General features: G+C 43.5%; 1 protein-coding gene across 7 annotated transcripts in view; it reads right to left on the bottom strand.

Annotated features, from left to right (window-relative positions):
- Positions 1 to 17,224, bottom strand: part of LOC118402293 (activated CDC42 kinase 1) — a 155,377-nt gene that overhangs the window by 32,678 nt on the left and 105,475 nt on the right. For all 7 annotated transcript variants that reach the window (XM_035800380.2, XM_035800381.2, XM_035800382.2 and 4 more), the window contains one exon: positions 8,787 to 8,857. In XM_035800380.2, coding sequence (XP_035656273.1) covers positions 8,787 to 8,857 — 71 coding nt within the window. The remainder of the gene's footprint in view (positions 1 to 8,786; positions 8,858 to 17,224) is intronic.

Below are 17,224 nucleotides of genomic sequence, written 5' to 3'. Positions count from 1 at the left end.
CAGGAATACGACTTTCCCAAAGCGGATCCTCTGTTTGGTCCACCACCCAGGACAGTGGATCAGATCCCAGAAGGCAACCCCAAAACAATGGCGCCGCAGAAGGGGCAGACGGAGTGGTCTTCTGCTCAGGCTCCGTAGACGGACACGTCGCCCACCGCTCCCAGGTATACTACTCACCAATGTCCAGTCTCTTGACAACAAGGTAGACGAAAACCGAGCAATGGTTGCCTTCCAGAGAGACGTCAGAGATTGTAACATTCTCTGTTTCAGGAAAACATGGCTCGCTCAGGATAAGTTGTCAGTGTCTGTACAGCCACCTGGTTTCTTCACGCATCGCGCTGACTGAAACAAACATCTCTCTGGTAAGAAGAAGGGCGGGGTGTATGCCTTATGATTAACGAGACATGGTGTGATCATAACAACATACAGGAACTCAAGTCTTTTTGTTCACCTGACCTAGAATTCCTTACAACCAAATGTCGACCTCATTATCTACCAAGAGAATTCTCTTTGATTATAATCACAGTCTTGTATATCCTCCCCCAAGCAGACACCTCGACAGCCCTGAAAGAACTTCATTGGACTGTAAGTAAAGTGGAAACATATCCTGAGGATGCATTTATTGTAGTTGGGGATTTTAACAAGGCTAATCTGAAAACAAGGCTCCCTAAATTTTTATCAGCATATCGAAAACGCGACCCGAGATGGAAAAATTCTGGATCATTGTTACTCTAACTTCCACGATGGATACAAAGCCCTCCCTTGCCCTCCTTCGGCAAATATGACCACGACTCCATTTTGTTGCTCCCAGCCTATAGACAGAAACTAAAACAGGAAACACCCATGCTCAGCCCTCACCTGTACTCCCTGTTCACCCATGACTGCGTGGCCATGCATGCCTCCAACTCAATCATCAAGTTTGCAGACGAAACGACAATGGTAGGCTTGATTACCAACAACGACTAGACGGTCTACAGGCAGGAGGTGAGGGCCCTCGGAGTGTGGTGTCAGGAAAATAACCTCACACTCAACGTCAACAAAACAAAGGAGATTATCGTGGACTTCAGGAAACAGCAGAGGGAGCAGCCCCCTATCCACATCGATGTGACAGTAGTGGAGAAGGTGGAAAGTTTTAAGTTCCTCGGCGTACACATCACAAACAAACTGAAATGGTCCACCCACACAGACAGCGTGGTAAAGAAGATGCAACAGCGCCTCTTCAACCTCAGGAGGATAAAGAAATTTGGCTAGTCACCGAAACCCTGACAAACTTTTACAGATACACAATCGAGAGCACCCTGTCGGGCTGTATCACCGCCTGGTACGGCAACTGTTCCGCCCACAACCGCAAGGCTCTCCAGAGGGTTGTGAGGTCTGTACAACGCATCACCGGGGGCAAACTACCTGCCCTCCAGGACACCTACACCACCCGATGTCACAGGAAGTCCAAAAAGATCATCAAGGACAACAACCACCCGAGCCACTGCCTGTTCACCCCGCTATCATCCAGAAGGGGAGGTCAGTACAGGTGTATCAAAGCAGGGACTGAGAATGAAAAACAGCTTCTATCTCAAGGCAATCACTAACATTGAGTGGCTGCTGCCAACATACTGACACAAATCTCTAGCCACTTTAATAATTAAAAATTGGGTGTAATAAATGTATCACTAGTCACTTTAAACAATGCCAGGTTTATATAATGTTTAGATAACCTACATTACTCATCTCCTAGGTATATACTGTACTCTATAACATCTACTGCATCTTGCCTATGCCGTTCGGCCATCACTCATCCATATATTTATATGTACATATTCTTATTCATTCCTTTACACTTGTGTGTATAAGGTAGTTGTTGTGAAATTGGTTGATTACTTGTTAGATATTACTGCATGGTCGGAACTAGAAGAACAAGCATTTCGCTACACTCGCATTAACATCTGCTAACAATTTATATGTGACCAATCAAATATGATTTGGTTTGATTTAGTTGTACAGTATTCAAAGAAGGAGAGTAACATTGGTTGTCTGTGTGGAGGCAATGTGGTAGGACCGCATCACCTAGTTGAGTTGAGATAGCTCAATGAACGTTAGAGTTGAAAGACATGCTATCTGCTGAGGCACTTTGTAAAGGGGAGAGACGGGCTTGTGCTGTGTAGAGGGGGAAGTGGGCCTGATATTGCCTTCCCACTTTCCGTCTCCCCCATTTCTGTCTCTGTATCATGATCCCCCCACCCATCTCCCTCTATCTCGTTTCTTCCTCTCCCTAGCCCTCACCCCAGCCCCAGTTGTGTGAAGGGTTATTCTCCTCACTCTCTTTTCTAACTTCACTCCCTCCCCTTCTTCCCCCTGCCAGCCAGTGTGTGTGTGCTGTAGCAGGTGTGTGTTGAGGAGAGCCAGGGCTCAATTATGTCCAGCGCCCCGCGGTCGGCTCACTTGGCCAGGGGTGCCACAGCAGGGAGGGTGCAGAGTGATCCCTAGCCTGTTATCGTGATATGGGGGTGGTGTGGGCAGGGGTGTATGCATATCCACACACACACTTGTACAACTAACCTTGTGGGGACACCCACTTCAGTCTCATTCAAAATCCTATATTCCCTAACCCCTAACAATAAACCTAACCCGTACTCTTACCCTAACCTTAACCCAAAAACCTAACCTTTAACCCTAACACTAACCCTAAAACTGACCCTCCTAACCCTTATTGTAATTCTAACCCTAACACGAATTGAAACGTTAACCCTACAAAAAAACCTAGAAATAGCATTTGACGGAGACTAATAAAATGTCCCCAGTTAGTCACATTTTTGTTTTTGTTTGTTTACTATTCTTGTGGAGAATAGTTAAACACATCCACAAACAATACTGCCACAAACATGAACCAACACACAATTACTACACACGCATTAACACAAATACACGAGCGTGCACGCAAGACACATGGATGAAATCAAAACTCAGACACACATTAGTTAACACAGAATTAACAAACACACATGCACACACAAAATGCTATATTCCCCAATAACTCCACAATGTTCCATTATCTTTATGAGAGGAAGAAGGAAACTTGAAAATTGCCTGAAGAGCAAGCAACAGGCAACATTATTAAGCCTGGTTCCTCGAGGTTTCTTTCTAGGTTCTGGCCTTTCTAGGGAGTTTTTCCTAACCACCGTACTTCTACACCTGCATTGCTTGCTGTTTGGGGTTTTAGGCTGGGTTTCTGTAGAGCACTTTGTGACATCAGCTGATGATAAATACATTTGATTGATTGAACAAGGCAAGAATTAGACTGCCGATCGGAAGAGCATTCGTTAGAGCACCCTATTAGATTAAAGCCTTGGACTTGGTTAAAGTGGAGGCAGGGGCTGAAGTCTTAGGTAGCAGGGAGGCCCAGTGTCAGTGAGTAGGAACAAAAATCAAGCCCCTTTCCTCCGTGTCTAAAGCTGGAGTTGGATATTACTGGCTGAGGGGATTTTTACAGCTCCACATGTCTGTGGTGTGGTGTGTGTATCAATGAGTCTTTTTCAGTGTGTGCGTGTGTGTCTCGGTGGTGAGTCTGGTGTTCTAAATAGGGGATGAGACAGTTTTTTAAATAGTGAAGATGGAAGACCAGCACACAACCCTAAACTAACCACGCACACAGATAGCCGTTCACACAAACAAACACAAACCCCACACACACACACACAAACACAGTCAGTGGCTGAGGAGGCAGATTATTTGGACGGGTGGTTGGTGCCAGAAGCGGAAACAAACACGTGTAATTTTAGAAAGCTATCATCTCCTCAGCCTGGCTGCATTCTGGCTGGAGCGGCCAACACTGCAGTCTGCATCCCAGAGGCCTGCAGCTCCCTACTACTAGACATCAGAGTGTGACATGGCAGTGAGTAAGTATGTGTGTGTGTGTGTGTGTGGTTATTCAGCAGACAGTTTGGGGTACAGTTCAGAGTTATAGCCGACTCAGGGGTCATATGCAAACTCAATTGACAACGATAGAGTCAGCCAAGCTGTATGTGTGCATGCATTAGTATGTGTGCACTGTAAGTTTGTGAGCATACTAGAGTCTGTCCGTCTCTATGCGTTCTGTGTACACTGAGTGTACAACACATTAAGAACACGTGCTCTTTCCAAGACATAGAATGACCAGGTGAATCCATGTGAAAGCGATGATCCCTTATTGATGTCACTTTTAAATCTGTTTCAATCAGTGTAGATGAAGGGGAGGAGAGGGGTTAAATAAGGATGTTTAAGCATTGAGACAATTGAGACATGGATTGTGTATGTGTGCCCTTTAAAATATTTAAGTGTCTCGAACATGGTATCCTCTGACACCGCCTGGTATATAGGTCCTGGATGGCAGGAAGCTTGGCCCCAGTGATGTATTGGGCCGTATGTACTACCCTCTGTAACACCTTACGGTCGGATGTCGAGCAGCTACCATACCAGGTGGTGATGCAACCGGTCAGGATGCTCTGGATGGAGCAGTTGTATAACTTTTTGAGGATCCCATTGCCAAATCCTTTTAGTCTCCTGAGGGGGAAATGGCATTGTCAAGCCCTCATCACTAGTGTCTTGGTGTGTTTGGACCATGATAGTTTGTTGGTGATGTGGACACCAAGGAACTTGAAACTCTCGACCCGCTCCACTATAGCCCCGTCGATGTGAATGCGGGCATATCCGGCTCTCCTTTTCCTGTAGTACACAATCAGCTCCTTTGTCTTGCTCACATTTAGTTGTTGTCCTGGCAACCCTGGTGGGGTGCTCTCATCTTATCTACCAACATAGACAGGGCTCTAACTCCTCTAGCTCCACAATGAAATAGGGTGCAGGCCAGGCAGCAGGCTGTTAGCCAGCCTGCCACTAGCACAGTCAGTGTAGTCAGCTCAGCTATCCCCATTGAGACCGTATCTGTGCATCGACCTAGGATAGTCTAAACTAAACATGGCGGTGTTCGCCTTAGAAATCTCACGAGGATAAAGACCTCCTCCATTCCTGCCATTATTGAAAGAGATTGTGATACCTCACATCTCAAAATAGGGCTACTTAATGTTAGATCCCTCACTTCAAAGGCAGTTATAGTCAATGAACTAATCACTTGATGTGATTGGCCTGACTGAGACATGGCTTAAGCCTGATGAATTTATTGTGTTAAATGAGGCCTCACCTCCTGGTTACACTAGTGACCATATCCCGCGTGCATCCCGCAAAGGCCTACTCACTGTCACAGTCATACTCTGGACCTAGTTTTGTCCCATGGAATAAATGTTGTGGATCTTAATGTTTTTCCTCATAATCCTGGACTATCGGACCACCATTTTATTACGTTTGCAATTGCAACAAATAATCTGCTCAGACCCCAACCAAGGAGCATCAAAAGTTGTGCTATAAATTCTCAGACAACCCAAAGATTCCTTGATGCCCTTCCAGACTCCCTCTGCCTACCCAAGGACGCCAGAGAACAAAAATCAGTTAACCACCTAACTGAGGAATTCAATTTAACCTTGCGCAATACCCTAGATGCAGTTGCACCCCTAAAAACCAAAAACATTTGTCATAATAAACTAGCTCCCTGGTATATAGAAAATACCTGAGCTCCGAAGCAAGCTTCCAGAAAATTGCAACGGAAATGGCGCCACACCAAACTGGAAGTCTTCCAACTAGCTTGGAAAGACAGTACGGTGCAGTATCGAAGAGCCTTCACTGCTGCTTGATCATCCTATTTTTCCAATTGAGGAAAATGAGAACAATCCGAAATGTATTTTTGATACTGTCGCAAAGCTAACTGAAAAGCAGCATTCCCCAAGAGAGGATGGAGTTCACTTCAGCAGTAATAAATTCATTAACTTCTTTGAGGAAAAGATCATGATCATTAGAAAGCAAATTACGGTCTCCTCTTTAAATCTGCGTATTCCTCCAAAGCTCAGTTGTCCTGAGTTTGCACAACTCTGCCAGGACCTAGGATCAAGAGAGACGCTCAAGTGTTTTAGTACTATGTCTCTTGACACAATGATGAAAATAATCATGACCTCTAAACCTTTAAGCTGCATACTGGACCCTATTCCAACTAAACTACTGAAAGAGCTGCTTCCTGTGCTTGGTTTAGAGGTCATGATTATTTTCATCATTGTCAAGAGATATAGTACTAAAACACTCGAACATAATAAACGGCTCTCTATCCACCAGATGTGTACCAAACTCACTAAAAGTGGCAGTAATAAAGCCTCTCTTGAAAAAGCCAAACCTTGACCCAGAAACTATAACAAACTATCGGCCTATATCGAATCTTCCATTCCTCTCAAAGATTTTATAAAAAGCTGTTGCACAGCAACTCACTGCCTTCCTGAAGACAAACAATGTATATGAAATGCTTCAGTCTGGTTTTAGACTCATCATAGCACTGAGACTGCACTTGTGAATGTAGTAAATTACCTTTTAATGGTGTCAGACCGAGGCTCTGAATCTGTTCTCGTGCTCCTAGACCTTTGTGCTGCTTTTGATACCATCGATCACCATATTCTTTTGGTGAGATTGGAAACCCAAATTGGTCTACACGGACAAGTTCTGGCCTGGTTTAAAAATCAGAAACTTTCTGTCCAAAAATTATGCAGAAAAATTAATCCATGCTTTTGTTACTTCTAGGTTAGACTACTGCAATGATCTACTCTCCGGCTACCCGGATAAAGCACTAAATAAACTTCAGTCAGTGCTAACTACGGCTGCTAAAAATCCTGACTAGACCCCAAAAATGTGATCCTTTACTCCAGTGCTAGCCTCCCTACACTGGCTTACTGTTGAGGCAAGGGCTGATTTCAAGGTTTTACTGATAACCTACAAAGCATTACATGGGCTTGCTCCTACCTATCTATCCGATTTGGTTCTGCCGTGAATACCTACACGTAAGCTACGGTCACAAGACGCAGGCCTCCTAATTGTCCCTAGAATTTCTAAGAAAACAGCTGGAGGCAGGGCTTTCTCCTATAGAGCTAACTTTTTATGGAATGGTCTGCCTACCCATGTGAGAGACGCAGACTCGGTCTCAACCTTTAAGTGTTTACTGAAGACTCATCTCTTCAGTGGGTCATATGATTGAGTGTAGTCTGGCCCAGGAGTGTGAAGTTGAACGGAAAGGCTCTGGAGCAACGAACCGCCCTTGCTGTCTCTGCCTGGCCGGTTCCCCTCTCTCCACAGTGACTCAGCCCCTATTATAGGGGCTGAGTCACTGGCTTACTGGGGTGCATCACTTGAGTGGGTTGAGTCACTGACGTGATCTTCCTGTCTGGGTTGCCCCCCCCCCCCTTGGGTTGTGCCGTGGCGAAGATCTTTGTGGGCTATACTCAGCCTTGTCTCAGGATGGTAAGTTGGTGGTTGAAGATATCCCTCTAGTGGTGTGGGGGCTGTGCTTTGGCAAAGTGGGTGGAGTTATATCCTTCCTACCTGTTTGGCCCTGTCCGGGGGTATCATCAGATGGGGCCACAGTGTCTCCTGACCCTTCCCGTCTCAGCCTCCAGTATTTATGCGGCAGTAGTTTATGTATCGGGGAGCTAGGGTCAGTCAGTTATATCTGGAGAACTTCTCCTGTCTTATCCGGTGTCCTGTGTGAATTTAAGTATGCTCTCTCTAATTCTCTCTTTCTCTCTCTCGGAGGACCTGAGCCCTAGGACCATGCCTCAGACTACCTGGCATGATGACTCCTTGCTGTCCCCAGTCCACCTGGCCGTGCTGCTGCTCCAGTTTCAACTGTGTTGCCTGCGGCTATGGAACCCTGACCTCTTCACCAGATGTGCTACCTGTCCCAGACCTGCTGTTTTCAACTCTCTAGAGACAGCAGGAGCGGTAGAGATACTCTTAATGATCGGCTATGAAAAGCCAACTGACATTTACTCCTGAGGTGCTGACTTGATGCACTCTCGACAACTACTGTGATTGTTATTATTTGACCATGCTGGTCATTTATGAACATTTGAACATCTTGGCCATGTTCTGTTATAATCTCCACCCAGCACAGCCAGAAGCGGACTGGCCACCCCTCATAGCCTGCTTCCTCTCTAGGTTTCTTCCTAGGTTTTGGCCTTTCTAGGGAGTTTTTCCTAGCCACCGTGCTTCTACACCTGTATTGCTTGCTGTTTGGGGTTTTAGGCTGGGTTTCTGTACAGCACTTTGAGATATCAGCTGATGTAAGAAGGGCTATATAAATGAGTGGGATTTGAACACACTGCCAGGTCTCCGACCTCCTCCGTATATAGGCTGTCTAATCGTTGTCGGTGATCAGGCCTACCATTGTCGTGTCGTCAGAAAACTTAATGGTGGTGTTGGCGTCGTGCTTGGCCACGCATTCGTGGGTGAACAGGGAGTACAGGAGGGGACTAAGGGCTCCCCCATGTTGAGGATCAGTGTGACACTTTAAAGACACTTTGTTGGTGTTTCCTTTATTTTGGCAGTTACCTGTACATGTGCGCGCTCACACAAATGAATCAGACATCTAACCTCCCCATACAACTCCATTGTATACACAACTGCTCAGCTCAATTGAACTCCGTATGTAAAACCAAGCTTTGGGAACAATGAATTCAGACCAAAGATAACACGTCCTATTGTCCACAAGGAACAGATATTGACAATGTGCGAGAGGATGGATCAAGACACAGTATGAGCAAACGAACATATACACACGATCACATGTTAATATGTTAGGGTCATTGTGCATGAACGAGACAGATAGTTTGTACTGTAGAGTGAGTGTACTGTATGTATTATATTCGTATGTATGTGTTTGTGTACTGTACCTTGCTCATCCAGGACTTCCGCTTGCACATTGCTTTCCTCCTCTTGACCGCCTCCCACAGCCGTCTCTGCCCTGTAGCGACACCCACGACAGAGAGAGGGAAGGAGCGAGAAGGATAATGTCACTGACTATGTAGACCAAGAATCAGAAACTACTTCTCCCAAACTACAGTGATATCACTATGGCATGTGATAGTGATAGTCATATTCAATTCATCATCATTCATAAATGTATGGGAAGCAGAGTGTTCTAAATCAAACACTGAGTTGCTTACATAACAATCAGTGTTATGCTAATGCTAAACTCTCTGGACCTGTTCATATGTGAATATCCTATTCTATGCTGAACAAAAATATAAACGCAACAGGTCAAGTGTTGGTCCCATGTTTCATGAGCTGAAATAAAAGATCCCAGAAATGTTAAAGTAACAGATCCTAGAAAAAGCTCATTTCTCTCATATTGTGTCTACAAATTTGTTTACATTCCTGTTAGTGAGCATTTATCCTTTGCCAAGATAATCTATCCACCCGACAGGTGTGCCATATCAAGAAGCTGATTAAACAGCATGATCATTACCCAGGTGCAATATGTGCTAGGGCCAATAAAAGGCAACTCTAAAATGTGCAGTTTTGTCACAACACAATGCCACAGATGTCTCAAGTTTTGAGGGAGCGTGCAATTGGCATGCTGACTGTAAGAATGCCCACCAGAGTTGTTGCCAGAGAATTTAAGTTAATTTCTCTACCATAAGCCGCCTCCAAAATCATTTTAGAGAATTTGGCAGTAAGTCCAACCTGCCTCACAACCGCAGACCATGTTTTACCACACCAGCCCAGGACCTCCACATCCAGCATCTCCACCTGCGGGATGATCTGAGACCAGCCACCCAGACAGCTGATGAAACTGAGGAGTATTTCTGTCTGTAATAAAACCCTTTTGTGGGGGAAAACGGATTTGCTGGACCTGGCTCCCAAGTGGGTGGACCTATTACTGTGCCCCTGCCCATTCATGTGAAATCCATAAAGCAGGGCCTACTGAATCCATTTTTATTGACTGATTTCCTTATATGAACTGTATCTTAGTAAAACAGTTAAAATGGTTGCATGTTGCGTTTATACTTCAGGGTTGGCAAACCCTCTTCCTGGAAAGCAACTGGCAATGCAAGTTTTTGCTCCAACCCTGTTGTGCTGTAACTCAGCTAATCAAGGTCCTGGTCCGCTAATTAGTAGTATCAGGCAAGATTAGGGTTGTCGCAAAAGCTTCCAGAAGGGGTAGCCCTCTCAGAGGAGAGTTGGGCACCATTGCTGTACTTGATACGTAAGAAAAGCATCCCCTGTTCTGCACTGTTCTGTACTGTTCAGTCCCTCCAGGATTCTGCTAGATTTAGATGTAGCACTTCTGACATTTTGCATTGCAATTTGAGATGATTTTCTTCAAGTGATAGAGGAATTAAACTCCTATATGTTTATTACCCAATTCAATTAATACACTCAGCCCATTTCTAAGGATTTGTAAGATACTTATTTGCATAAAATGGGCGGAGACCAGTCTCAAAATCAAGCAATTGCGTTTATTCTCGAGGGTACTGAACATGATATAATTTACAACAGGTTATAAACTGAAAATGACATCATTAGGTTTCAAACTGTCCCGTCCCTCCTCCACTCCGGTACAATGGCAGTATAGTTCTCAAGCCTTCCTACATCGTCCTCCACTAGTTTAGATAATTTATGACCAGGCCAAGGTCTCCCTGTGTAGACAAGCATTCTAGCCAGTCTGACGATAAATTCATTCGTTTCTACCAAGGAACAGACAGTCTTTGTTCTAATTCTTGATTATAATTACACACATTATATTCAGTACTAGGATTAAAAGAAAATGCATACATACATACAGTAACATAATAGTATGCTGATTAGTCAGTCCTGATTGAAATGTATATATAATTAGTCATTATTGATTAAAAAAATCCCTTAACATCAAGTTATTACGAAAATGCGCTGACGGGGGAAAGTGTTGTTGACGTGTGGCTTGATCGAACCATTTTATGCAGTGATTGTGCTGTGATTGGTTACAATTTGTGTAGTGCAGTGATCAAAGTTTTATTTGGTAATATTATTAAATACATTTGATTGATTGGGTATGTATTCTAAGTGGCATCCTAGTATGGATATTGGAATGTAGCCAACATACACTCTATACTAAACACCCTTGACTCCAATGCTTCCTAAAGTGAAGTTGGCAGGATGTCCTTTGAGTGGTGGACCAATCTTGATAAACATGGGAAACTGTTGAGTGTGAAAAACACAGGAGCTTTGCAGTTCTTGACACAAAACAGTGCGCCTGGCACATACTACCATACCCCATTCAAAGGCATTTAAATATTTTGTCTGACCCATTCACCCTGAATGGAACACATAGTTTAGTATAGAGTGTATGTTGGCTACATTCCAATGGGGTGGCAAGTAGCCTAGTGTTTAGAGTGTTGGACTAGTAACTGGAAAGTTGCAAGATCAATTCCCAGAGCTGACAAGGTAAAAATCTGTCATTCTGCCCTTCAACAAGGCAGTTAACCCACTGTTCCTAGGCCATAATTGAAAATGAGAATTTGTCCTTAACTGACTTACCTAGTTAAATAAAATGTAATTAAAAAAAAAAGAATAGAAATAAATACACCCATGTATCAATTGTCTCAAGGCTTAAAATTCCTTCTTTAACCTGACATCAATTTAACAAGTGACATCAATAAATTACTGTTGTATCAACATGTCTGACCATGACAGGTTTGCTCAATTTCCACATTATTGGTATGTACGCAGTGAACAGTTTACTTGAGGTTTAGTGAATGATTGGTCCCAAACACAATGCTTTCAGTTTTTGAAATATTTAGTTCTAACTTATTCCTTGCCACCCATTCTGAAACTAACTGCAACTATTTCTTAAGTGTTGCAGTGAATGAAATCGCTGTAATAGCTGATATTTTGTATACTCAATGTATATGAATGATTTACAACTTTTTTTAAAGAATCAACTCACAGGTTGCAACTCTGAGCTCAGCTACAGACAATGTAAATGAAAGGAGTGAAACCAGAAAAAAAGAGAGAAAGGAGGACAATGGAAATCCGAGTGAGTGGAGAGGCATTGAGAGAGGGGCTTAGAGAGTGACAAATGGAAAGGAAGACAACTTTTTTTGATCTCCCACTAATGTGCTTAAGGACGCATGCCCGTGTTAGGGGAAATTACATTTTAAGGGTGTAATTACCGGTTAAATGTGAATTGTGAAAAGATATTAAGGGCATTCGTGATGGAAAGAAAATATCTGCTCTATTGATATTCTGTTTCACTTCCAAGTTTGCGTAACTCCACGACAAAAGAGTGGAATCTAGCCTAACAGAATACAGTTAGTTGGAACCACCAAGACTCTTCCGAGAGCTGGCCGCCCAGCCAAACTGAGCAATTGGGGGAGAAGGTCCTAGGTCAGGGAGGTGACCAAGAACCTGATGGTCACTGACAGAGCTCGAGAGTTCCTCTGTGGAGATGGCAGAACCTTCCAGAAGGACAAGCATCTCTGCTGCATTCCACCAATCAGGCCTTTATGGCAGTGGCCAGACGGAAGCCACTCCTCAGTAAAAGGCACATGAAGGCCTGCTTGGAGTTTGCCCAAAGGCACCTAAAGACTCCCAGACCATGAGAAATAAGATTCTCTGGTCTGATGAAACCAAGATTGAACTCTTTAGCCTGAAAGCCAAGCTGCCTACGAGGATGCACGGTGGTGGCAGCATCATGCTGTGGGAATGTTTTCAGCGGCAGGGACTGGGAAACTAGTCAGGATTGAGGGAAAGATGAACGGAGCAAAGTAGAGAGAGATCCCTTGTGAAAACCTGCTCCAGAGCGCTCACGACCTCAGATTGGGGTGAAGGTTCACCTTCCAACAGGAGAACGCACTAAGCACACAGCCAAGACAAAGCAAGATTGGCTTCGGGACAAGTCTCTGAATGCCCTTGAGTGGCCCAGCCAGAGCCCGGACTTGAACCCGATCGAACATCTCTGGAGAGACCTGAAAATAGCTGTGCAGCAACGCTCTCCATCCAACCTGACAGAGCTTGAGAGGATCTGCAAAGAAGAATGGGAGAATCTCCCCAAATACAGGTGTGCCAAAAGTGTAATGTCATACCCTAGAAAACTCAATGCTGTAATCACTGCCAAAGGTGCTTCAACGCACTCAGACGAACCATCAAACCAGAGTGTCAACACAGGACCAAGATCGAATCTTCCTACACAGGCTCTGACACTCGTTGGACATCATGGATTACAAAGGGAAACCCAGTCGCGAGCTGTCCAGTGATGCGAGCCTACCAGACGAGCAAAATGCCTTCTATGCTCACTTCGAGGCTAGCAACAATGAACAATGCATGAGAGCACCAGCTGTTCCAGACGATTGTGTGATCGCTCTCTTTGTAGTCGATGCTATTAATCTTTTACAGCTACCCCCCTACTTTTTTCAATTTCCGCCTGAAAATCTAACTGCCTGTAGCTCAAGCCCAGAACCAAGGATATGCATATTCTTGGTTTCATTTGAAGGAAAACACTCTAAAGTTTGTGTAAATGTGAATTGAATGTAGGAAAATAACACAATAGATCTGGTTTAGATAATACAATGAAAAAAACATAAGTATTTTCATTTTTATTGTTGTATCATCATCTTTCAAATAAACAAGACAACACAAACATTCAGATAGGATGATGGGGACAACTTCAGTGAAAAACATAAGAGGGCAACAGTACTTGTGCAAAGTTTCAGAATGATAACTTCCAAAATGAGTGTGCTTACATGACATTTATCACGAAGTCACCCAGGTGTCCCACAACAAGTAGCCCAAATGTACCCAAGTGGCCAAATTGGTGAAGTTATACATTTTGAATGGAATAACTATGTACAAAATAACAAAATGGTATTCTCACACCCCCTCCCAAATAATGGAGAAAAAACATGAAAAAAAAAGATACATTTACAAAATAAAACTTTCAATATTTGGAAGAACCTCAGTCCTCTACACAATATTGTGCTGCTGATGCCAGGTGCCATAGCAGTCTCTTTCTGCTGTAAAGCAGAGGGTCACCAAGCATGTGGTGCAGGTGATGGGGGACTTCATTTTGCAAAGAACACAGCGACGCCTTCATGCTGTGCCCTTTTGGCCCTGAGAGACATCCATGCCTGCAGAAATACATTTGGGCAGCTGAATGTGGTGCAGTGGTGCTGTAGCTCCTTGATGAGCAGCTCTCTGAAGGCTAGCTGTGAGATGGGGGGCTTTCCACAGCTCTTAGTCATTTCCTTGTGTAGGATGAATGCATTCACCACAACAATGTCAATGAAATTATAGAAGGTCTTGTACCATTTCATCGTCTTATGGAGAACATTCTAATAGCCTATCAGCGCATCTGACAAGTCCACACCTCCCATACTCTTGTTGTAGTCCTTTATTGCAGTTGGAATGGGGACATTTTTTGCAGTCCATGCCCCAGTAGCGCTGAGACAACAGGTGTCCGGCTGGATGAATCAGCTTCAGTGGGGATGGACACCTTGGCACTGGGGCTCACATTCGGAGTCAGTGTCACTGTGAAAGAAAATGTTCAGTTAGAATAGTTTCACATATGAGCCCCGTATCAACAGGTATAATAAACAGATATACAGTGGGGCAAAAAAGTATTTAGTCAGCCACCAATTGTGCAAGTTCTCCCACTTAAAAAGATGAGGCCAGTAATTTTCATCATAGGTACACTTTAACTATGACAGACAAAATTAGAAAAAAATCCTGAAAATCACATTGTAGAATTTTTAATGAATTTATTTGCAAATCTCACAGACCTGTAACCTTTTTTTAAGAGGCTCCTCTGACCTCCACTTGTTACCTGTATTAATGGCACCTGTTTGAACTTGTTATCAGTATAAAAGACACCTGTCCACAACCTCAAACAGTCACACTCCAAACTCCACTATGGCCAAGACCAAAGAACTGTCAAAGGACACCAGAAACAAAATTGTAGACCTGCACCATGCTGGGAAGACTGAATCTGCAATAGGTAAGCAGCTTGGTTTGAAGAAGTCAACTGTGGGAGCAATTATTAGGAAATGGAAGACATACAAGACCACTGATAATCTCCCTCGATCTAGGGCTCCACGCAAGATCTCACCCCGTGAGGTCAAAATGATCACAAGAACAGTGAGCAAAAATCCCACAAGGGGGGACCTAGTGAATGAACTGCAGAGAGCTGGGACCAAAGTAACAAAGCCTACCATCAGTAACACACTACGCCGCCAGGGACTCAAATCCTGCAGTGCCAGACGGGTCCCCCTGCTTAAGACAGTATATGTCCAGGCCCGTCTGAAGTTTGCTAGAGAGCATTTGGATGATCCAGAAGAAGATTGGGAGAATGTCATATGGTCAGATGAAACCAAAATATAACTTTTTGGTAAAAACTCAACTCGTCGTGTTTGGAGGACAAAGAAAGCTGAGTTGCATCCAAAGAACACCATACCTACTGTGAAGCATGGGGGTGGAAACATCATGCTTTGGGGCTGTTTTTCTGCAAAGGGACCAGGACGACTGATCCGTGTAAAGGAAAGAATGAATGGGGCCATGTATCGTGAGTATTTGAGTGAAAACCTCCTTCCATCAGCAAGGGCATTGAAGATGAAACGTGGCTGGGTCTTTCAGCATGACAATGATCCCAAACACACCGCCCGGGCAACGAAGGAGTGGCTTCGACTGGCCTAGCCAGTCTCCAGATCTCAACCCCATAGAAAATATTTGGAGGGAGTTGAAAGTCCATGTTGCCCAGCAACAGCCCCAAAACATCACTGCTCTAGAGGAGATCTGCATGGAGGAATGGGCCAAAAATACCAGCAACAGTGTGTGAAGATCTTGTGGAGACTTACAGAAAACGTTTGACCTCTGTCATTGCCAATAAAGGGTATATAACAAAGTATTGAGATAAACTTTTGTTATTGACCAAATACTTATTTTCCACCATAATTTGCACAAAAAATTATTAAAAATCCTACAATGTGATTTTCTTGATTTTTTTTCTCATTTTGCCTGTCATAGTTCAAGTGTACCTATGATGAAAATTACAGGCCTCTCTCATCTTTTTAAATAGGAGAACTTGCACAATTGGTGGCTGACTAAATACTTGTTTGCCCCACTGTATATGGAGTACAGGGAGCATAAGGTTGAATATATTATTATAGACCTGCTAGATCTGTCTCTATTATATTATGACAGACCAGCTACATCTACTGTCTTTATTATTTTACAACAGACCAGCTGTATCTACTGTCTCCATTTCACTTTGGCCATTGTTGTGGGAATGCCCTCCCCTCAACAGCCTCAAATAGGCTATTTCATGTAGGGGTGGAGCGGCAGACACACGCATCTCGGCCATGCTCCCTCTATTCCACAATATGTGTGTGTGTGTGTGTGTGTGTATATATATACATATATACACACATACATACATACATACACACACAAATATAGGCTATGGGTCATACAAATACATGCAAACATAGGCTATGAGTCACACAAACATACCCCCGCCCACAATGTATAGCCAACGTGTACTTTACACATTTGATTACATTTTTATATATTGCTACTAAAAATGTTAAAAATCACAAATAATATTTGAGATTATTAATTTCAAACAACGGCATTGGCATGAGAAGAACTTACCAGTCCAAAACGATGTCCTCTCCGTTCAAAAAATATTCCACCATTTGGGAATCAAAGCTATGCTAGCTAAATCAATCGTCCTCCAACAATCTGTCTCACTTTCCCGATCAATTTCTTCTAAAATTGTGTGTACATCTGTATATCGAGACTTAGATTTAGCTTTCCCTGACTTAGTCGCCATACTGATTGATATATAAACAGCTGAAGATGCGCTTTTCCAACATAGTGCTGTGCGTAACATGCTCCTTCCAGAAATGAATCTTCAATGGCGAATGACCCTCTTTATGCCGGAGTTTACTACATGGGTTGGTCTTCCAACACATAACCATTACATATTGCCGTTTACCTCAGCTCATTGGCTATCGACCTAGCTAGATTTCAAGACAATCAGTGGTCATTGGGTTAAAATACAGTCAAATCAACGAAACTGCCGTCATATCATTGGTGCACAATGATGTCATTACTTGTTGTCTTCAAATCGGTTTCTTTCAGTCAATACGTCCCGCGAAATGACCCATCACGTTTGGTTGTGTTACAAACAACCAGTTGATTGCAATGAAACCAAACATGACTGGAAAAGTCACGTTTATTGTGTGTATTTACATCGAATGTGTCGTCGAAAATTTAATGGAGACGGAATTCATGACACAAGCGGTTCACAAAATGTTTCGTGTTAGGCTATAAAAATGGATTTGATCAAACAAAA

The sequence above is a fragment of the Oncorhynchus keta genome, chromosome 23, assembly GCF_023373465.1.
Source record: "Oncorhynchus keta strain PuntledgeMale-10-30-2019 chromosome 23, Oket_V2, whole genome shotgun sequence".
Lineage (NCBI taxonomy): Eukaryota > Metazoa > Chordata > Actinopteri > Salmoniformes > Salmonidae > Oncorhynchus > Oncorhynchus keta.
The sequence above is the reverse complement of the archived record's forward strand: the minus strand, read 5'-3'. Positions and strand labels throughout refer to the sequence as shown.